Genomic DNA, 25,084 nt, shown 5'->3' with positions numbered 1-25,084 from the left:
ACAGGTCTGACCTGCTCTCAATGCCTGCAAAGAGAAGGGATAACCCAACACCTTGCTAGATACTCTAAATGTATAAGGAAGTCGCTAGACACAAACCTGGAACAATTATCAGAGGGGTAGCCATGTTAGTCTGGATCTGTAAAAGCGGCAAAGAGTCCTGTGGCACCTTATAGACTAACAGACGTATTGGAACATAAGCTTTCGTGAATACCCAATTCACCCAGGAAAGCTTATTCTCCAATAAGTCTGTTAGTCTATAAGGTGCCACAGGACTCTTAGCCACTTTTACAAACCTGGAACACTACATCTCAATGTTCTCTTTGATAATCTTTGCACTTCAATAAACACAGCATAATATGGTTCATTCTAATCAGGCCTCATATCTAATGATTTCTTGACCATTTAACATACTTTGTATTTATACGTGGTCAGGCAGATCCGGCCAAGTTTTCCGCCCAGTGCCAAAAGCCATAACTCCATTACCTTTAAAAGGAGATAGAGACAAAAAGGAAAAGACAGAAGCAGGACACATAGTAGCAGCATCAGAAGGAAATAAACAACAGGGCAAAACAACAGGGATTAATAATTATTCCTGCCTTTCCCCACACCATTGTATGATATCCACACCTTTGCTTAAAAGATCCCAAACAAACAAAACAAAAACAAAATAAGACTACCTACACAGTATTTCAGCTGAGAACAATTATTTTTTTCCTCCCCTTTCTCCTTTGCTGTTCCTTACCTCTCACTATAAAGCCTTCCTTATGTGTCTCCACTCAATACATGGGGAGCTCTTTGGAAAAGAGACAGTGTACTCCTTTGGCAAGCCCCATGTAAAAAGATTGAGAGTCACCGCAGACTGTGCTTGCCCAAGGAACTGACCACTTGGTTGGGGTTAAAAGAATTAGGTCGCGCGGTAACTCCCCAACACAGGGTTTTTAAAAAGAGGTAAGTGGCCAAACTATGGATTTGTGGATCAATACGAGCCGCTTGCAAGTTGCTATTCAATCTGCAGCTTTGAGATCTTTCAGAAAGAAAGACAGATGCTCTACTAAATCATACAATAAATAAGCATATATCTTGACATTGAGGAATAAAATGTAATCCTCTGTAGAGGATAAGCAATGGATAAACACACTTTCCTGAGAGTAACTGACAAACAGTATCCTACTCCAAGTAATCATATAGCCAGTCTTTCTGCTCTTTTCCAAACACATGAGGTTTTAAAATAAAATCAAATATTTGAGAGAGATTGACTATTCAAACACAGGTTCAGATAGACGTGGGCATGCAATTCTCACCATGGGAACACCAACTCCCTTTTAACAGGTTTTTTAAAAGATTGAGCTGCATACCAGTTTTTGGTATTCATTTTACAGAAAGATATTTACAAGATGCTAACAACAAAAAACCCCCACCTTGCCGTATTTCAGAAAAAAAAAAATCAGACCAGATGACCAAAATACATATCTAGTATTTAAGCTGAACTACATTACTGTATCATTAACATAAAGGAAAATATTCCAAAGATACACACATCTTACGTAACTGGAAAAATAAACGTTAACGTAGTCACAACTCCAAGAAAACTCCTTCTGCACGTTTCCAAAACATTTCAAATATTTTGTTGCTTTTGCATTCTAAGATTTGTATGCCAAATGAGTTTGGGTTTTGTTTTTGTTTTTTATGTTCACTAATGGTACTGTGAACACTAAATTGGCCAACTTGTGAAGCAGCTAAAAATACCTTGGAAAAAATGGTTATTTATTAGTGTTTACAAGAATAAAAAAAATTTAAATCAGGCAATTCTACTGAAAGAGAGTTAGGACATAGTTCCAAAATTCCAAGTTAATATAATGACAATATCATATGGGACTGTAAACTTGATCTGTTCCTTAAATCTGCCAATACTTCATCACTTCACAGTATAGTAATTAAGAAAGTTACCACTTCCCAAACTCTATTGGGAAGGTTTTGAGTCAGCTGAAATTAAATATGATCAGCAAGTGTACAGTAATATCACCAGCCAATTTTAAAAATACTGTGCACCCAGACCGTCTAATCCCACTACACTTAATCAGAATGGAGGGCTAGTATTATCTCAGCTGGAGTGAATCTGTACAGCTCTACTCAAGTTAATAAAGCCATGCTGATTTACAACAACTGAGATACTGAAAAAGAAGAAGGACACAGGGCTTCAAGTTTACAGTTCTGAAACAAAGAAAAGTCATGTTCTCAACGCCTCACTCCTGTATTCAGAAGCAGTTTGAGGTTATCTAATTTACAACTCTTTGGGCTTGCCTTCAGTCAATCAGCACAACTGGATTTTCAAATATGCAACTGCAGTAGCTGATTCCATCCTCCTTTAAGATACAATTCAGATGCCACTGGGCCAATTAAAAAAAAAAAAAAAATCAAAACTGGGACGATCTAAAGCTCTTTGGGATAATGATACTTACCTTCATTTGAAAAGTGACTCAGTATGTATGGATAAAAAGCTTATATGGAATATTAGCTTCACTATTTTCCTTAATACAGCTATTGCGTGCAGAGAACTTCTTTCCAGTCCACTGTTGTCCATCAGGGCCCAACATGGTCAAGGTTCTCCACATATTTCTACTCTCTAATTATATGTTCCCTACCCCATGTACAACGCACCTACTAAAGCTCTTCGTTTTATGCCGCAGATTGTCATATCCTCTTCCTACACCTGTTCTGAACATGTCAACAATCAAAAACAATGATGCACCATTTTTCCCCTCACTGAGAACAAACATTTGTTCCAGTCTCCCAGCAGGTTCTCAGCAGAATGAGGAGTCCCAAAGCATTTTATTTATAATACTCAAAGTTATTGCCTTCACTTTGGCCAGATAAACTTGGAGGGGGTGAGGAGAGAGCAGGCTGCACTGCGTTCATTAAATGACATGCTGCTTTCAGCAAGACAAAAATATTGGGAACTCCCATTCACATGCACAGGATCTATTGTCTGATCTAGTTCTAGCAATTGTGGAATCCAGATCTCAACTGGATTCACAAAAGCCATGTGCAGGTCTTCCAACACTCAAGCAAGCCTTACATCATGTTTGCTTCACTGAGTCCTCTCAACATTCTGTTCTTTATCTGATGTACGATAATGCCAGCAGTCATTTCTTGAGCAGCATAAATCAGTCTCTCGTGAATCCCTCAAGAAATCCTGGGCATTTTTTTTTTTTAATATTTTAACCCTGAACCACAGTAATAATTTAGTCATCACTTTTGGAATTAATATTTTACACCGCCAATACCCACATTCTCCATTGCTGTCAAGGGGAAATCAAAAGAGAACAACATCTACAGTCTGGACAAAGCCCTCTTTAGGCTTTTGGGGTTCTCCCCACCCTCTTTTATACATAACATAAAAATAAAGTTACAAAGTCAAGCACTCAAAGCTTAGGAAGGTCCAGAATTAAGGTCGACTATACCATAATCAGGTTTGGCAGAATTAGATCTTTTAATTTGATCATTTCAACAGATATCAATGCTTTTTAAGCATTTTTCATTTAAAAATGGATTTTTACTTTATAAATTTTCAGAGTTGTGCAAAATTATGGGGTTTTACAAGTTTTTCAATTTTTATCAAGTTAAATTTTCACAGTTGCAGGAAGTTACAAGAAGGGCAAACAATTATTTAATAACAGTAGACACAGATTCAAAAAGTTAAAGCTTTATAATTGTTAAAACACAAATTGTCAATAGCACGCCAAAATGTACAACAAATATTAAAATAAATTAATTTCTCAAACAGCATTTTTCTTACTTTAAGTTTAGATCATCATCTATGGAAATATTTTTTATCACTTTGTGCATGTGCATATGCATATTTTATTGGAGAGGTCAGTGAACTTTGACTTCACCACTTGCATGCCTATATACACATACACACACCTGACATCGACCAATAAAAATCTAATCTTTCCAAACTTAACCATAAGACATACATACGAAGGGAATATTTTTATAAAATCAAGATGACACTTGTTTTTTTCATATGGAATTATATCAGCTCTCACATGATTAATGAGCAGGACTGGAACCTTCAGATCCAGAGTACATAACTCCATGACTTCAGCTATCAGAGTGACTGATAGCAGTAGTAGATGGGCCCATACACAATGGCAGTCAGTCACAAGAAGGAGGTGAGGACACCGTTTACAAGTGGGATTGACAGCAGAGACTCAGGAATTTTTTGATTTATTCCAGATTCTGAGGTGAGTGTATTCAGCACACACTGCAAATACCCGTGACTTGATGTAGCAAATGTAAAATTAGTGTCCCATTGGTACGCGTACTTTGCTGGCGCCCTTGATGACCTATAACCACAAAATTCTTCTCTGCAGTGGTTTAGCAGTGTGGCTGACTGGGTTCAGTACAGCCCAAAGGACTCACAAGTGCGAGAAGGTAGTAAATCCCGCCACAGAGGGAGGGCCTCTCAATCCCTATTGGTTGCTGGGTGGACTCTGAGTCTGCCTTGGCTCCCCCTCCCTACCAGGGACAGTGTGCCTCTCCCTGAGCTGCCAGCAGACAGAGTCCCAGGAACTTCTGTAATCTCCTTGGAGGTTACAGAAGTATTCCCCTATATGCTCAAGCCTATCCTAAACTATAGTAGTGAGACACATGTAACGTGAATGTCAAAGAAGATAAATACCTTTCATCTCCATGCTGGACCTTTCCCCACTCACATTTGTAGAAGTCATCTCCAGTCTTCTACGTGTGATATTTTAATAAAAAACTTTAATTTTAACTTTAACTTATGCATTGCCTTTTATACCCCTCATCTGTATAAAGTAGTCTGACAGAAAAATAAGTCTGAAAATAAGTTAATATTTAATGTTTTACATTCCCAAAGAGAAGAACAAAAATCCATGTCAACCAAGAGCTGGATTTTTGCATTTAAATCTCTGGAGGTGGGGGTAAGGGGAGAGGTAGAGTATGGGTATATGGAGTAAAAAAGTTGTATGAAAACTGACAGCCTCCTAGTGACATTAAAAGTTTTGAAGAAGCCACCACTGAACCAGAGAACATTTATGAACTGGTTCATGAAATAAAGTGAAGCGTATTCCGACATGGATGTTTGTGTAAGCAGAGTCAGGGTAGAGCTCATCCTGACATCTGATGGCGAGTCATGGTGGGTTGTGGAAAAGAACTTCAGGGGCTGATCTCATTTGCATTGGCACACCCACCCTGCCTAGATGGTCACTTTGGCTGCTGTAAGGAGACCCAGTTTCTCTGTTATTGGGGCAAGAATAAGCTGTTATTAACCTGATTATATGAATCAAGGACAGTGGAACTGTACTTGGCCTTTTGTTATGATGGAGGGACTCACCATCAACTAAGCAGCACTAGCTAGGCAAGGATCATGGGTTCCAAAACCCAGTGAATGGAGAGAGGCTGGGGACAGGTATTAATACTTGGTGGCATAGGCCCCCTGGTGAGGGCCTTACATGCTAGTTGCACTTCCTCCTCTCTCCACTGTGGAATATCAGAGCTAATTTTGATTCCTTTAGGAGTCTAATTACCGGCTGCTGAGCTGAATTCACTTTGGGCTAATGGTGCACCAGCACTGAGGCTCCCCTACTACAGGCTGAAATCACAAAAGAGCTAAGCTTCCTAAGAGCTGAAATCACTGAGTGTTGTGTTAAGTAGTGGGGGAGCCTGAAGATATATGGTGGAGCAGTTTGTGGGACGGCTGGCAGAGCGGAGCAGAGTGGCTCTTGGAGCACAGCAGTTTGCAGGATGGCTGGAGCAGCTCATTGGGGCGGCTGGCAGAGCGGAGCCCCATGGAGAGGTGGGGCAATCAGCTCTGGACCACATAAGGTGCCCCTTAACCACCCCCACCCGCCCCATCTCCACCCAGGTTGGATAAACTCTGCAGATAAACTTTCAAACTCTGGGGCTGCCCTGACCAGGGACAGACTTTTGGGTCGTTGGACTTTTGGGGCTTTGGGTGATTTTGGGTTGCTGGACTCAAGAACCCAAGGGAAAGGACACGCCCCAATTTGCTTGGGGTGGGTTTTTTGCTCATGGGTTGTGTTATGAATCCTGTTGGTGGTGTTTCCCCAACATAATGCCACCGTGTTTCTCTCTGTTATTAAAAGGCTTTTTGCTACATTCCAACTCTGTGCTTGCGAGCGGGGAAGTATTGCCTCTTGGAGGCGCCCAGCAGGGGTGGTATATATTTGTCCCAGGTCACTGGGTGGGGGCTCGAGCCGGTTTTGCATTGTGTATTGGAATGGAACTAGATACTGAACCCGGCCCTTGTTGCTGCCAACTCTCACAGGCAGAAGGGTTATATTTGCATGGCAGGATATAAAGATTCCTACTTCAGGAAAAACTGTGGACAACAACTTTAGGGACCTTTTAATACAGACATGCGGCTATTTTCATGTACTTTTTAAAAAACAAAACAAAACCAAACAGGAAATCAGGATTTCAAGATGACCCTCTGACAAAAGCTGCTATATGCTCAAAACACAAAATTCTACTTTCTGATCCTATGACGACGTTTGAAGGTCAAGATCTGGCCCTGAAAGTTTAATAAGAAAAATGAGAAGCAATTATGGAAGAGGTAAGTGAAATATTTGCATTCACTGGCTTTTTCCATGGATAACCCTGTAATCATGTACATATAAAAGCCGAGCCAGAAGGGATCTCTCAACAGTAAGGTTATTGTTGAGCAATATTATACTAATAGCAAACAGAATCATCACTAACCTTTGGAAACACAATATTAACATCAGATACCAAGTATTTCAAATTAACCAAAAAGTTAACACTACTTTGGAGAACTAGGTTTTTAATTATTTTTTTAAGTACAAGATGGAGCAATAATAATCTAATTCACAAGTTGGGTTTCTATATTTGAACAAAATTTCCACCTAGGTTGCTGCTTCACTTCTTTAAGTCTACTTGGATAGGTTATAATTGGGACAGTCATTAAGACAACAAGTTTTTGACCACATAAACCTTTCCAAAACATACATACATATAAAAATACTAAGAACTCGTTACTACAGACAGAATACAAGATGAGAGGCAATCAATATTGTGATGACATTTATAGTGATGTAAAAAACGTCATCTGCATGAACACCCATACATATCAAATAATTTGTGCAAAAATGCATGTAAAGTAAGTCTTAAGAAGCTTGTCTTTTAAGGTGACTGCTGCATCAGATGAAATTCAGTTTCCTGGCAGAGCACTTCCCCTACGGCCCCAGTCATTCTCCCCCTGACAGGTAAACTCCACAAACAGCTTTTCTTGTTTAAGCTAGTGGTTTGCACTGGTACAGCTACACTGATGACTGAAACAGAGGCCAACAAGTGTAGAGAAGGCCTTAGTTTGTCACCCCGTTTCACGTGGCTATACATGTTCCTTTGCTTTAATCTCCTTGCACTGATTTTACCAAGAGCACCACACTTGCTAGAGTAGTGGTTCTCATCCAAGGGTACAAGTGCCCCTGGTAGTACACAGTGGTCTTCCAGGGATTACATCAACTCATCTAAAATATATGCCTAGTTTTACAACAGACTATATAAAAAGCACTAGTGAAGTCAGTATAAACCTAAAGTTTCACACACATGCATAAAAGAATCTCAAGCTTCATTCTAACATCAAACTTTCTATACTCTCTTTTCCCACGCACTGTTAACTAGAATCAATCACATTTTCACCCAGACAGGGCACTAGTATAATTTGTTGTTAAGCATGAGTTAACAACATCATGACTGAATATGGCAAAATTTTACAGGATGGCAGTGACGCACTACAACAGACAGTTTAAGAAAAACAATGATACAAACCAATCTCATGTCTCCAATAGAACTAACTTCCCAAACCTGAGAAGAGAGCTCCTAAGTTTCCTCACGAACCCCAACCTCTCAGCTAGCAGAAGAATATTCTGCTACAAACAACATCTAGTTGCTTCCTATTGTTCTAGTTTCCCTATTGATCAGCCAAACAGTTAATCTCTTAATACACAATGCATAAAAGGTTTCATTTCAACCCAGAAAAATGGAAGACACTTATAATCACCACAGCATTCACATCTGAATGACAGCTAAACATAAAGGAGCATCAAGCATGCAGCCATCTGGAAACAAATGTATTCTTTCGCATTATCTGTTCTCAAACCTTTAAGACAAAGGGACAGAGGCTGGCCCAAGACTCGCATTTAGTAAGATGCTCATTTCAAATCCATTGTCATTAATAAACATTGTCAAACCTGCAATAAAAAGGATAATAAGCTATCAGATTCTTCTACCTTCTTTGAATTCTAAGGGACTTGCTTGTTTTAACGGAGAAAAATCAGTAAATGAGAGATCCCTGAAGTTGAAGGATGTTGTCCCAAAAATTACATAGGAGAAAAACTTTGAAGTGGATTGCAATCAAATAAGCCTTTTGCCAGCTTTGTGTACCTATTATGGAATAATTTCCCCTGTCTATCAATAGGATATTTCCAGCAGAGTTCAAATTCTTCTAGCGCTTACAAGCACAGGTTCTGCTCTCATCTCTTGTTGCCTATTTAGCAAAGTTAATGTTGGACAGAGTGGACAGTCCTGATAAGAAAAGCCAATTTTAAGTCAAAACTGGGGATAAAATTTTCAAAATGTGACTGATTTTATTTCTGGGATATTTATGCAAAGGTTGGTTTCTGTCTGTGTCTAACACAACTATTAGCCTGCGGACCACAGGTTGAAAACCACTGCTCTATGTCTAAGATTTCTAAAGGGGTCTGGCACCTCCATTTTAAATTTTTTTTTTTTTTTAAAGGAGTCCACAAATGAAAAAAGGTTGAAAACCATTGATGCAGATGAACATTCTGTACCTCAAAGTAGCACCCTGAAACCCCCATATTCACCACTGTCATATGATATGCTTTTTACAATCCATGCCTTGTGAGTTATTTCAAAAGTCTGTCAGTTGAACCTTAATAGCCTCTTGAAATCTATGCACTCTCTTTGTATGTGAAGTTATGAATTCTTTTGCTATATGTGTTACTAAAATATGTTGCGAGACTGGGAGACGCCCACAGCCGGCCTTTCAATAGCGACAAAGGAGCAACTATCACTGGCCAGACAGGCTTTGATGGCCCATCAAGAAGAATCCAATATCTCAGAGACTCCTTGGAGAGGGCACGTACGCAATGAGAGCTGCTTAGGACCCCATGTCACAGCAAGAATCTTTCTAGCAGTTGGTAGAAAGTATAAAAGAGGGGCAGTGACATCGTCACTTGGCCTCTCTCCTCCTCCATCTCAATACCTGGAAGATCTGGAAGACAAAGACTTTGAACTAGGGAGTTCAGTCCCAGGCTGGGAAGGGAATTCAGCTTGTGTACTGAAAACCGTGAGCTGTCTGTCACGTGTATTGATGGCTTGCGACTTTTCTATTCTAGTTTCATAAAGCCTGCAACTCTTAGGAAATTTTCCTTTTGTATGTCAGAGATTTGAGCACATTCTGAGCAACTTCTCCAGAAACTTATTAGGACCAAGAAAAAAAAAATTAAATTGGCAGCAACTTGGACTTCTCAAAAGGCCATAATTAAATGGGAGTTGCACATCTCTCTCCTTTAGGCTACTTCAAGAAATCCCAGCCATTCTTTCTACCTTCACACGAGATACAAGGAGACCAATGGAAAGTAACCTTTCAGAAAGGGACCATTTCCTGAAAGTAGCTTATCTGGTTTCCGATTTTCTGTGTTTTGGGTAGGACAGTAGGGGTAAAAAATTATTTAGCCTGATATTTAAGAAAGTCGCCGAATGTTTTACAATAGTCAGTGATAAGGTCCTCTTGCTTTCAAGAGACAATTATTGAGGGGGAAAAACATGCTGATGAGCATATCAACCAGATATCAGAATATTGCTATATCTATCCCAAAAAACTACCAAAATTACCACCACTTTTGTGGTCATGCTCAGTTGGGTGACTAACCTAAAAGAAAAGGTTACCACAGGTCATGAGTCCTCAAGGCAAAATGTAAAGTGTTATTTGGTGGGTCGAATTTAAAAAAAAAAAAAAAAAAAACATTTTTATTTAAAATACTTTTTTTAAAAATAAATGTTTGTCATAAATTTGAGAAGCACTGAGCTAGAGGAATTAAAATTTGAAATGAACACCTAAACTTACTGTAATATTTAAAACTGTTTAGGTAAATAAAAAAAAACTGGCTTCATCAGTGAGTCCCCCTCAAATTTCAGTAAGTTAAAGGGTCCTAATTTTTTTTTTTTTAATTACAAACAGAATCAGGGAGAAAAACATCTAACTTCTGAGGTCAACTCAACCTTTACAAATATGTCACACTGGCACGTACTTCATTAAGTCATTATTTTCACTTTACAAATAGTAGACATTCTGAATTGGTCAGTACACCCACCACTCTGAAGAGTTCCATTAGTCAACACCTCACATAGAAAAACAAATGATTTATTTCCCTCCATAAACAGCAGTGGCATAGCTACTCAAAAACAAACAAAGTCCTTTAGGCTGCAATCCAACAGACTTGGAGCAAGTATTCCACCACTGAAGTTCTGACTCACCTGCAGACAACCACAATCAGCCATTTAAAATCATAATAACCTGCAAAGACAACCTTTCATAAAGGGGCAAAGGAAGGAGAAACCTAGATGCGAGTCTGTTGTTGCTTGTAAATATCATTTGCAGTCAAGCAGATCGCATTTTTTGGTCTTAAAAATTTGATGACATTTTACTTTATTAATTAAAAATAAAGGTCTATTCAGCAACAGCTGCTACCATTATCCTTGGGAAGCCAAAGAACAACTGGTTTAGACTTCAAAGCACAGGAGTATCACAGGGTGCAATATTAAGTGAGGTTTTGTATGGTAGTGCCACCACATGAACAGACATCACTTCTAATGCAAGTACTGATGATGGTGCAGAAATGATAGTTTTATCTTAGATAAGAGCAAAGACGGATCATAAGATCAGACTTTGCAGTAGTTTACCTGTGTAAGGCACAATCACCAGAGGTATCTAAGGAAAAATTATATACATTTATGGAAAAAAAAAAGTCTTACTTTTTGGGGGAAGGGGGGGCCCTAAAGAAGGATGCATGATGCAGAAGTCCCTTCGAATCCAATCACTGGTTTTTACTATTGTAAATTCTCCTTTCCTCACAGTTAAAGTAACTTTGTATGAAAAGTTAGCCACCGGCCTAGGTGCTGGAACTAGGGGTGCTCCTGCACCCCCTGGCTTGACGTTGTTTCCATCATATAGAGGGTTTACAGTTCAGTTCAATGGCTCTCAGCACACACCCCACATACAAACTGTGCCAGCACCAGTGGCAAAAGGTTCCACAGAGAGCAACCAGAAAAGTGTGCATGCCCAAGAAGAGGAAAGAATGATACACGGACATGATACCTGGATAAGTAGTACTGTACAGACTGACTTTCAAAGACTCGCTCCCTGAAGGAATTTCCTTTCTTTAGTGAATTTATGGATCTGAGTGTTCACTAGCATTCAAAAATTTGTTTCTCATCATCAAGATGTTCAAGTCTAACCGTACTTGATTTTAAAAAGCTGTCTTGAAATAGGAAAAGGTTATTGAGCCTTTCTATTTATAAGGGCAGGAGTGTAAGTATGAAAACAGCTGAAAACAGCTTTTGCATTGTATCGATTGCTATAGCCCTTTGGCACCATTATTTTAAGGGTAAAAGACAGACAGACATTTTAATTGATACTGGAGGATATTTTAGATAAGACAGGTGTTTATACCAAAACCTGCAGTTCTTATGGCATCAGACTGATTAGGAAAGCCTGAAGAATGCTGTGCTCCATGTGGAAGGACGTCTGTTGGTTTAACAGCAGGATGCAAGGCCCAGCACAGTATGGTGCAATTCAATTGCTGCACCATACAGAACAAATATGGGGGAAAGCATATTTCATAGAAAGTACAAACTATTATTGGCAAGTAACTTTAGCCACTTTTTCCAAGAGTTGTTTGGCATTTTATGCAATATCAATAGGACACATACTGCCTGTCACTGTCAACTGCTTGTTAGAAATCATGTTAAACTGATATTCTATACAAGCAAAAACATTCCCCCTTTGTGGGAAATAAGTGTTTCGATCAATTTATTTCAATTCCATTCTTTGCCAGAAGCTTTTTTGAAGATGATAAAGCAAGTAATCAGTGGAGAGTGTGTGCACATTGATTTGGAAGAAGTGAATGGATAATAGAAATTTTGCCCGCTAATTGTCTCTCTGTATCTTCTGTAAATCAATTGAGACTAGATTGGTTTCTACTGCTGTTTACCCAAATGAAGGGTGAATTGCAACCTATCAGCATGTACTACTTTATGAAGCCCTCTAATAGATATTGAAAATGGAGTTCTAGAAGGAAGCTTAGTATTCTAGTCGAGCTCTCAAACACTTCAGACAACTCTTAACACTTTGAATTTGATAAACAAGATTTAATGTATAGATCCTAGAATTATCATGTATGTAGCATACACATTTATAGTATTTCCAGGGTGGGTCACTCTGAATGGACATACTGCATTTTAATCAATTTCATCCATCTCTACTTCTTTGATAGATTACCTGATGCCTGTATGTTTTAAGCAAGGCACTCAATATTAACTTAAGCCAATAACCTGTTCTCTCTGTTTACTAATCAAACCTGAAAAGTGCAAGATCTTTTATTTTTTAAGTTAAAGTAAAGAAAACCCTACAGAACAACATCTTGTATGTTGTATGACAAGTTTGATTTTCAGCACAAAGGCAGTTTTTCTAGCCAACTTATAAACACCTATGATAGGCAGGTAAGGAACAGGAAAAAAGCCTTAACCGTATATCAGCATTAATGGGAGTGACGAAGGGCATCAGGAACCATTATTGCTATTCCATAAACTGTTGCACAGAAAAAATGTTTAAGTTTTAGCTATAACTTTGCAAATTGACAGTTATCAGACTAATCAAAATGCAGACTTTATGCAAAATTGAGGACGGAATACCTCTGACATTAAATGGCTAAAATGTCTCCTCTGCCTCCCCCCAGCCCCCAAAAAATTATGCATTGGAATGATGTCCTAGAGCAATTAGAAACAATAGTTCTGGTAACATCTTATCAAAGAGATAAATTAAATTATGAGGAAATTAAAGGAATACACTAGGATATGGAAGCAATTTTAAAATTGTATAAAAAAAATATACTGTTAGCCCTAGATCAAAAGCATCTTTGTTCCTATGAAACCATCATCTAAAGAAATTCCCACACAAATGTGTTGTTTAAATACCAAAGCCAGTGTTTTTAAACAGTCAAGAAAGATTTACTATCTTAACTATGATGCTAGTCTAAATACAAAGCATTGAAGAAGTTCCAGCAATTGTGCTTATCAATGGGTTCGTCTTTACTAGCACTCAAACAAAAAAAATGAAGAACAAAACCATTGGTCACAGAAAAAGCTAATGTCAACATGAAATAATCTTCCAAATGGCTAATTTGTGCCTCAGTTCAACCAATCCTACATGCGTGTTAAAAAGATTCAAAAAAGGAGGCCACAGAAGGTTATATTCCCCACTATTACTGGCAATAGCAATACCATTGTCAAGTTACCCCTGTATGAACTCCTGTTTAATACTGAGGTTAGTGAAATAATATGGTTTTTTCTCCCCTTAATTATCTGGAAGAGGACTTCTCATCCTATACTTGTCAAGCAGTCACCCATAATAACATGAGAAATCTAATATATCAAATTATACTCCAGTTTATTAGTGCGCTATCATAATGAGCAAACTTGAATGCTGAACAGCTTAATTATGATTTTCACATACAAAAATATATATCAAAGTCCCAAAGACAAATTAGAAACTTGATAATGAACTGCAGTTAATAAGAGGACAAGAGAACGTTAATATAGATATGGCGATGAAAAATTTAAAAACAAAATCTGAGTGTTTAAAACCAGAGCTTGGAAATATGTAAATTATTCCTGATGTAGAAAGCAGATTGTGGATAAGTACAAATGGCATTAAAATGTAAAAAGAATGAACAATTTTAGGGCACATAATCTACCTGGTCATGGAAGAGCCCACAAAAGCTAAAACCTACTTCTGGAAGTGGAAACAAGCAGTACAAATACTATCATTAATATTCTGTCTCTATTATACATGTCACATAACCGCCTTCTACTTTGCTCATAAATTAAAAACAACACTTGAACAAACAGAAGAGTGGGCAAAACACCGTTTATTTTCTACGTTTTGACATCTTCCTCAGTATCTGTGGAAACCTGGACTGTTTTTGCAAGTCAGATACTGACTTTTGGTTCAAAATATTTTTTTTAAAGCTTCTGTTTTTAAAGAAACTGCAAAAGAACATTTAGTACTCCTTCTGCTGGCTGCTTAGCAGCAGCCACATACTGTTCCAAAAGCTGTGATTGTCATGTTATGGGGCAGGCATGAGAACATAGGTTTATGAAGTTACAACAGAGAGAAATATTTTATTAGCAAAAAATTGAAGGTGACTTAGATAGTCAGCCTATAACATTAACCCTCTAAATACCTTTGAGCACAATGCTGACAATACACAAATAATTTAATAAACACTATTTCCTGTCCAATCAGAGATGTATGACCATTGTATTGCCTTCATATAGTGTCACTGATATCCAGTTTGGTAGTCAAGGAGTTTACCACTACTACTGTTGAACAAATTAGTGTTTTCGGTATAGTTTCTAATCAGTGGGGACCTATATCACAAAACCATAACTGACACTCTAGTAGGCTTTCCAAGGACGGAAGCCACGTATTCAGTTGGCACAGCAATTTAGTTACCCTCTGAAGTGGTCCCGCCAAGTGAACCATCCAATGGTTAAAAACTGATCCCAGATTTGAGAAGCGGATTATGGACACAGTCCATCTTTGTTTTGATGACAGAACATAAATGTTTCTATCTTGGAGGACTGATATGCATTCAAACAGAATATGATCATATCTACATGCAAGGCTCTTCCCTTTTGCATACTTGCCTGTTCTTTTATGAAAGTGAGAAAGTTTAAAGGAATGCTGTAAATTTTGTTTCAAAGGGAGATAAAGTAAATGTCACTTTATCTAGAAGAAGGGCTGTTGTACATTGCATTCTCCAGGCTCACTGCTGTTCCTTGCTGCTGAACATCCATGAGAACAAAAACTCATCATTTTTTAAGTTTTTAAAATACCATTGAAAGTCTGACTTAAAGTTAACAAGACAAAAAAAATTTATAGTTCAAGTTTCAATGTCCAGCCTTAACTAACGGATTGCCTTCACCGCAAAATTAACTCAAGTCATAATTCAAGCATTGCCCCTAACTTCAATTCCTTCCTTCCCTCTAATTCAAGTGCACTGGGTTTTTAACTCAAGTAGGCTGGCACCAAAGTGGGAATTGGCTAAAACTCAAGTGAGCATAGCGCATCAGCTGCTAACGCCAACACTCTGCAGTCCAGACACAGGCTAACAGAACTCAAATGTTTGGAGTGCTTACGGTACCTTCCTAGAATTCCCCCTGTGCCCTGAAAAGATAGACAAATTCTCCCCCAACTCGTTGGGAAAGAATTCAGAAACTGACTTGGGTTACTGTTAGAGGTAGGCAAATAACAGATTTTCCATTTGCTGGCAATTCGGGGGCGGCGGGGAAGAGATAATTATTTAGGGTCAAACTAAACATTTCATTTAGATTTTGACCATTTTAAGTGTTAGAGTAATTTTATCTGAAACGTGAATATCCTGAAACAAAAAATTCACTTTGCATCAGAATTAAAAACATTTGAATTTTAAAAAAGTGCCAAAACACATTTAGATTTTTTTTAAGGTGCTGTTTTTTGTCTGGGGTTTTTTTTGTTTGTTTGTTTTTTGTTATAAAGTAAAACACTTCAGCAAATTTGTCACAAATTTGCAAAATGTTTCAGTCAGATACATGCTTTGGTATGAAAAAAAAGTCCAAAAGAATTTCACTCAGTTTTACTTACCATGATGATATTTACCCTTAGAAGTCTTAGCACTGCAAACAAGCGCAAACAGCACCAGCATGGACACAGCAACTCAAGCGTTATTTTGCAGTGTGGCCTCTCTCACTGGAGCTTGACTAACTCAAGAGAGGTAACTCAAGTTAGCTGTGCAATGAATACATATCCTAAGATCGTAGAAATATCTAAACAAAGAGTAGCTAAGTAAGAGATGGTATGAACGCAGCAAGAAAGATTATGTGGAGCTATTAGTCCTACTGCGTATAACTACACATAGGAAACCTTAATTTACACACTACAAAACAATAACAAAAGCAGATAATGACTTTTACTGAAGATTTGTTTACTTGAGAGGTAAATATTGAGTGAGATGAAGCAAAAATAGACGTCTTCTCAGAACAATAAATCTTGATTCTCAAGAAAACGAGTACTAGAATTCTTATTCTCTCCCCTGCTCCCACCACCCCCCCAATCTCTCACACACACTTTTTTTTTTTTCCAAAAATATCTGGAATTCTCTCCTTCATGAACATAACATTCCTAAGTAGAATAGCCTTTTTTAACTGATATTTTCATGGAGAGAATTTACCTCTATGTTTTATGCAGAATTTAATGTCCAGAAAAGTTCTTTTTAACCTCTGATGAGTCAATCGGGATGTAGAGCAAGAGGTTTGACCATTTAAAATTGCACCGATTTATTGGGAATTCGGTCCCAATAGTTGACCTTCATGCACAACAATGAAAAATTGTCTTATTGCATGACTTTTCAGCTGATAAATAAAATAATTCTGACTTAACAGTAACTGTTAATGAGCCTTTATGGTCAAATCTTGCCATGAGTCTGCCATGTGATTAGTCCAAGTTTGTTATAAAATGCAGCAAGCTATAGCAAGTAAAGTGCCTCCAAGATTTTCAGCTATTTTATTTGTAAAATCATTTTGAAGTGGAATAGCTATCCATTTACTGTATAATTTTGGCCCTATCACAAATATTATAAAACCATAGTTTAACAAGGAGCTGAATTCTTGAGACCATTATGAAATTGACTAATATTATACAAAATAAAAAGAATACTACTCCCACACCCTCAGCTTTATCAAAGGCTAGAATTCCATCAACTGAATATGGCAAGATAAGAAACAAATGCAAAGTTCAAGTTCTCTGTTTAGATCAGTAGAACCCCCAAGATGGAATTAAAACCTTATGTACATATTATGAGTATTGTAACTATGGCATCACAGTACATTTATATAAATAAAATAGAAATAAAAATTCTTCTCTAAGTCTGTCCTATCCAACTCTCTTCCTTCCCAAACTTCTCATTCTGAAACTTTGGTACATTCCCTTCCTGGGTCCACTTTCCTCCTCCCCTATCCCATCACTACATCCGGCCCTTTTCTCATCCCAATTTCCCAACTTGACATTATACATTTTAAACTATTTACACCCAGTAATCATATAAAAAGCAGTTTTCAAGTATTATCACTATTATTCTATACTCTAACTTCAGTCCAAATAAAGTGATCTAAACATTCTAAATACATATTTTTTAAACTTAAGTCAGTAAACATCTTTAATAACAAACCTATTAGAAATTCATATGTATAATATACCCATACTTTACAGCAGATTTCAGGTAGTGACTAGTGGTACAGAGTCCCAGTATATATCCAGTTTTTACTAATGTTAATATCTGTAAGTGTATTAATTACTTTTTTTAAATTGGGAACAAAGTGATAACAGGCCTAATCCACCCATGTTAGACAATGAACAAACAAAAGCACAGGGCCACTAGAATTGTTAGTGAATTCAAGATACTGTATAATTAAACAAGCCAAAATACAACAGTAATGATTCTTTAGAATTCTTCTAATAGTACAACCTCCAATGACAGTTAGCTAAATAAACTGAAGTTACCTAATATTTTGCATTAAGGTGTAAGATAGCCAATAAGATTTGCCAGAAACCAGCTATTCAAAGAAGTGCATAGAAATTTTACTGTGCAACTCAAGGTGAACTAGAAAAGGCACACACCAAAATCTCAGCCACTGAATTAGAGATTTAAATCCAAATCTGCTCAGTATTTACTGTTTGAGCCTCTTATGTTGTTTTCTTTTGATTTTTCCATTATGTGTATTAACTGTAGTTTCAAATTACCAACATTAAAACTCACCAGAGTTTTAAAATAAACTGGGCTTGTGCCCTTTTTGGTTTCCTTATGATGTATAAAGAGAGCCTGAAAAGTTTAAGAGATGAGAAGTGTGAGAACAGATTCTGCTTCGTTTTCTCTTAGAAATATCAAGAATGCAATGTCTGGTTTTCCCCAAGACTGGCTGAAGAACCTACTGGATGTTTCAGAGGTATATAGTGTCAGTTCTCACACCTTAATATAAGGGGGTAGAGGTGTTGAATCGTTAACAAAAAAATTCCTTTTCTTGAAACATTACTTAACTATATACAGTGTTGTTATAGCCATGCTGGTCCCAGGATACTAGAGAGATAGAGTTCTGTGTAAGCTCGAAAGCTTGTCTCTCTCACCCCAACAGAAGTTGGTCCAATACAAGATATCACCTCATCCACCTTGTCTCACTTGATTAACTAGTTAGGTATTAACAAACAAAACAATGTGACAGTCTGGCTAAAAATTCCTTTCCACTCAGTTGTTCAGCCTTCATTCTGAACACTTGTTCCACTCAGTTGTTCAGCCTTCATTAATTCTCCAGCCACGACAGCAAGACTTCTAGACTAGCCAGGATATGCAGTTCTAGAATAAGGTTTTTTCCCCGCTTGTTTCTTTTGGTCCTTCTTTACACACCTGCAAAATTTGGCTTGTGCTCTCTCTGCGGTCACCTTAAAGCTTTCCTCATTAGTTGTTCAGATGGCTCAGCACTTTAGTCCAAACTTCACTGCCATAAGGAGAGAGCTGAATTCAATATTTTTTTTTTAAAAAGTTTACCAAGGCCAAAAGTCATTTTGCTTCTTATAAAACCTCAGCAAAGTGTATGCATATTTGGACAGTTTGAAGCATCCTGATGGCCCACAGCCTAAATAATATTTGCTAATTTCCATAACACTATTATGACAATATTTAATCCTCAGCTGATTCAGTTTACAGTAGTGATATACACACACAGAGACAGTGTACCAGTATGGAGAGAAAGAATATAGTACTGTTTTATACAGTATCTCACTTAGGAAAGTATTTTACATGATAGGCAAAGCACTACAGGCGCTTGTGTAGGGAAACATGGAAGTCACTGTAACTACCACAGTTAATACAGATTTGTACAGTAAGAAAGTTAGCACTTCAGCAGACGTTTTCATACATTAATATTCAAAACACTCTTGTGAAGGGATGGTAAATATTATAATCCCATTTTTACACGAGAAAAACAAAGGCAGAGAAGTCATATGATTTGCCCAAAGTCACAGAATGAGTCAGCAACAGAGATAATCAAGTCTCATGGGTTGCCCTTTAGCACTCAGATCTCCTTCACTCTCTGAAGATCCAATCCTGCAAGCCCTTACTCATGTGAGCAGTCTCAATGAAGTAACAAACTATTCATCTGAATAAGTGTTTGCAAAATCAGGTCTTTGAACAGAAACTATTAATCAGTACCATACTGAACTGATTCACTGGCCAGTCCTACTATTTTTAATTGCAACCAGACCCAGGTAAAAGAAGCCTTGATCAACATTCATCTGAAAAGTGGCACCTCTATTCATGCGGTGTCCCTAGGATCATAAGGTCTGAACCAAAGTCCAACCATACTATGTCGACTTTATTGTAGATATATAAGTTATGTTTGTGGCACAGCATCCGTAGCACAGCATACAACCTAAAATACAAGAAACTTTACACATTTCAAGGAAGCCACTGTAACAAAAGGGAACACATTTTTAGCTTGTCTATATCAACTGTTCATGCAACTTTTTGGCAGAGTTGTTCACAACACTAGTCCACCAAGCTCTGACTTCTAGTCCTTATTTATTACAATAACTACTGAACCCCAACTTCTATTTCAAAATAGAGTAGTTCTGTTCTTCAGCGACTGTGCTGCATCTCATTCTGGACCTGCAGATTCAGCATCCCACTGGTATCCACCTACTATTTCAGCTGTGAAGTCACCAACTGCAAAATTTACACCTTAAAAAAAACAACAGCCTTATACTTGGGGTACTAATAAGATATATACATTACAGGTACATAGAGGCGCCTCTATAAACAGACCGTCTGGTTTAAAGGTGCCCTGTTCTTAAGTGATCTTGGTGTGAAGTGGATATGGTGAGTTTTTATCTTCCTTACCTTTTCTTTGGTTTTGAGGAATCTCTGAAGAGCCTGCTGGGTCAAGTCTCTGACACGGAGCCGCCCATCCTTACAGGGGACCACAATCCCCGTCTTCCCAAACGAAACAGTCACTTTCATCTCAGCCACTCACCCCAACCGCTCATTAAAACAAGGGTGACAAAGAGCAGGCCGAGGAGCAGGAGGTGGGAAGCGCGTCCCTGAAACCGTGGGGCAGGAAGTCACAACACACCTCCAGACAAGCCCAGCCCCCCCGGGCAAGGGCGCGAGTCCCGCTGTCAGGAGCAGGTGCCTGGCCCAGGCTCTGGGGGGTGAGGGCCCCACGGCGGCCCCGGGGGCAGGGCGAGGAGAGGGCCACTAACCACACCCCCGGCCTCCCTGGGGCGCTCAGGACAAGGGCACAGCGGGCACCGGGGAACCCAGCCGGAGGCCCCAGGCGCGAACGGGGGCCGGCCCCAGGCGCGGAGTCTCTCGCCGGGGGCTGGGAAGGGCCCTGGCAGGCGGCTCTCTCCGGCGCGGCCCCCGCTTGGCTCTCAAGGGAAGCCCGGGCCGAGCTCGGGGATGCGGCGGCCGCGGCTCTTCCGCATGCCGGGGCGGCTCCTACCGGCGGCCCCCGGCCCCCCGCGCGCGCTCGGTGCCGCCGCCGCCGCCGCCCGGGCCGCCGCCGCGCCCCGGAGCCGTGAGGGGAAAACTTTGTGCCGGCTCCTGCGCTCGCAGCTGGGCCTGGCCCGCGCGCCCGGCTCCGGCTCTTAAAGGGGCCGCAGCGACTGGCTGCAGGGCCTGCGGCACCACGGCAACCGGGTCCCCGGCGCGGGTCAGACACAGTACACCTCACACACACACACACACACACACCCCGCATAGCTACACCTCACATACCCACACCTCACATACCCCCCCCCGCACAGATCACACACAGCTACACCTCACATACCCCCCCGCACAGATCACACACAGCTACACCTCACATACCCCCCCCCGCACAGATCACACACAGCTACACCTCACACACACCCACCCCCGCACAGCTACACCTCACACCCCCCGCCGCCCCCCGCACAGCTATACCTCACACCCCCCGCACAGATCACACACAGCTACACCTCACATACCCCCCCGCACAGATCACACACAGCTACACCTCACACACACCCACCCCCGCACAGCTACACCTCACACCCCCCGCCGCCCCCCGCACAGCTATACCTCACACCCCCCGCACAGATCACACACAGCTACACCTCACATACCCCCCCGCACAGATCACACACAGCTACACCTCACATACCCCCCCGCACAGATCACACACAGCTACACCTCACATACCCCCCCCGCACAGATCACACACAGCTACACCTCACATACCCCCCCCCGCACAGATCACACACAGCTACACCTCACATACCCCCCCCGCACAGATCACACACAGCTACACCTCACATACCCCCCCCGCACAGATCACACACAGCTACACCTCACATACCCCCCCCGCACAGCTATACCTCACACCCCCCGCACAGATCACACACAGCTACACCTCACATACCCCCCCCGCACAGATCACACACAGCTACACCTCACACACACCCACCCCCGCACAGCTACACCTCACACCCCCCGCACAGATCACACACAGCTACACCTCACATACCCCCCCCGCACAGATCACACACAGCTACACCTCACATACCCCCCCCGCACAGATCACACACAGCTACACCTCACATACCCCCCCCCCCGCACAGATCACACACAGCTACACCTCACATACCCCCCCCCGCACAGATCACACACAGCTACACCTCACATACCCCCCCCGCACAGATCACACACAGCTACACCTCACATACCCCCCCCCGCACAGCTATACCTCACACCCCCCGCACAGATCACACACAGCTACACCTCACATACCCCCCTCCGCACAGATCACACACAGCTACACCTCACATACCCCCCCCGCACAGATCACACACAGCTACACCTCACATACCCCCCTCCGCACAGATCACACACAGCTACACCTCACATACCCCCCCACACACACAGATCACACACAGCTACACCTCACATACCCCCCCCGCACAGATCACACACAGCTACACCTCACATACCCCCCTCCGCACAGATCACACACAGCTACACCTCACATACCCCCCCCCCGCACAGATCACACACAGCTACACCTCACATACCCCCCCCCGCACAGATCACACACAGCTACACCTCACATACCCCCCCCGCACAGATCACACACAGCTACACCTCACATACCCCCCCCGCACAGATCACACACAGCTACACCTCACATACCCCCCCCCCGCACAGATCACACACAGCTACACCTCACATACCCCCCCCGCACAGCTATACCTCACACCCCCCGCACAGATCACACACAGCTACACCTCACATACCCCCCTCCGCACAGATCACACACAGCTACACCTCACATACCCCCCCCCCGCACAGATCACACACAGCTACACCTCACATACCCCCCTCCGCACAGATCACACACAGCTACACCTCACATACCCCCCCCCGCACAGATCACACACAGCTACACCTCACATACCCCCCCCCCGCACAGATCACACACAGCTACACCTCACATACCCCCCCCCGCACAGCTATACCTCACACCTCCCGCACAGATCACACACAGCTACACCTCACATACCCCCCTCCGCACAGATCACACACAGCTACACCTCACATACCCCCCCCGCACAGATCACACACAGCTACACCTCACATACCCCCCCCCGCACAGATCACACACAGCTACACCTCACATACCCCCCCCGCACAGCTATACCTCACACCCCCCGCACAGATCACACACAGCTACACCTCACATACCCCCCTCCGCACAGATCACACACAGCTACACCTCACATACCCCCCCCCGCACAGATCACACACAGCTACACCTCACATACCCCCCCCCGCACAGATCACACACAGCTACACCTCACATACCCCCCCGCACAGCTATACCTCACACCCCCCGCACAGATCACACACAGCTACACCTCACATACCCCCCTCCGCACAGATCACACACAGCTACACCTCACATACCCCCCCCGCACAGATCACACACAGCTACACCTCACATACCCCCCTCCGCACAGATCACACACAGCTACACCTCACATACCCCCCCCGCACAGATCACACACAGCTACACCTCACATACCGCCCCCCGCACAGATCACACACAGCTACACCTCACATACCCCCCCGCACAGATCACACACAGCTACACCTCACATACCCCCCTCCGCACAGCTATACCTCACACCCCCCGCACAGATCACACACAGCTACACCTCACATACCCCCCTCCGCACAGATCACACACAGCTACACCTCACATACCCCCCCCCGCACAGATCACACACAGCTACACCTCACATACCCCCCCCCGCACAGATCACACACAGCTACACCTCACATACCCCCCTCCGCACAGATCACACACAGCTACACCTCACATACCCCCCCCGCACAGATCACACACAGCTACACCTCACATACCCCCCCCCGCACAGATCACACACAGCTACACCTCACATACCCCCCCCCGCACAGATCACACACAGCTACACCTCACATACCCCCCCCGCACAGATCACACACAGCTACACCTCACATACCCCCCCCGCACAGATCACACACAGCTACACCTCACATACCCCCCCCGCACAGATCACGCACAGCTACACCTCACATACCCCCCTCCGCACAGATCACGCACAGCTACACCTCACATACCCCCCCCCGCACAGATCACACACAGCTACACCTCACATACCCCCCCCCGCACAGATCACACACAGCTACACCTCACATACCCCCCCCGCACAGATCACACACAGCTACACCTCACATACCCCCCCCGCACAGATCACACACAGCTACACCTCACATACCCCCCTCCGCACAGATCACACACAGCTACACCTCACATACCCCCCCCCGCACAGATCACACACAGCTACACCTCACATACCCCCCCCGCACAGATCACACACAGCTACACCTCACATACCCCCCCCACACAGATCACACACAGCTACACCTCACATACCCCCCCCCGCACAGATCACACACAGCTACACCTCACATACCCCCCCGCACAGATCACACACAGCTACACCTCACATACCCCCCTCCGCACAGATCACACACAGCTACACCTCACATACCCCCCCCGCACAGATCACACACAGCTACACCTCACATACCCCCCCCCGCACAGATCACACACAGCTACACCTCACACACACCCCCCGCACAGATCACACACAGCTACACCTCACACACACACCCCGCACAGATCACACACAGCTACACCTCACATACCCCCCTCCGCACAGATCACACACAGCTACACCTCACATACCCCCCCCGCACAGATCACACACAGCTACACCTCACATACCCCCCCCGCACAGATCACACACAGCTACATCTCACATACCCCCCCCGCACAGATCACACACAGCTACACTCTGCACAGATCACACACAGCTACACCTCACACCCCCCGCACAGATCACACACAGCTACACCTCACACACACACCCCGCACAGATCACACACAGCTACACCTCACACACACACCCCGCACAGATCACACACAGCTACACCTCACATACCCCCCCCGCACAGATCACACACAGCTACACCTCACATACCCCCACACACAGATCACACACAGCTACACCTCACACACCCCCGCACAGATCACACACAGCTACACCTCACAC

At 42.2% G+C, this 25,084-nt stretch overlaps 1 protein-coding gene across 6 annotated transcripts in view; it reads right to left on the bottom strand.

Annotated features, from left to right (window-relative positions):
* PARD3B (par-3 family cell polarity regulator beta) overlaps window positions 1-20,956 on the bottom strand; it is a 602,509-nt gene extending 581,553 nt beyond the window's left edge. For 4 of the 6 annotated variants that reach the window (XM_073306522.2, XM_073306529.2, XM_073306524.2 and 1 more), the window contains exon 1: window positions 20,304-20,955. In XM_073306522.2, coding sequence (XP_073162623.1) covers window positions 20,304-20,423 — 120 coding nt within the window. In that variant the 5' untranslated portion in view covers window positions 20,424-20,955. Of the gene's footprint in view, window positions 1-20,303 lie in introns of all 6 variants that reach the window. The other 2 variants (XM_073306519.2, XM_073306521.2) reach the window with 1 other exon arrangement.
* Between the last annotated feature and the right edge of the window lie 4,128 nt (window positions 20,957-25,084).

This window comes from Lepidochelys kempii, chromosome 11 (genome assembly GCF_965140285.1).
Source record: "Lepidochelys kempii isolate rLepKem1 chromosome 11, rLepKem1.hap1, whole genome shotgun sequence".
Lineage (NCBI taxonomy): Eukaryota > Metazoa > Chordata > Testudines > Cheloniidae > Lepidochelys > Lepidochelys kempii.
Note: the sequence above shows the minus strand (reverse complement) of the source record. Positions and strands in the feature narration are given on the sequence as shown.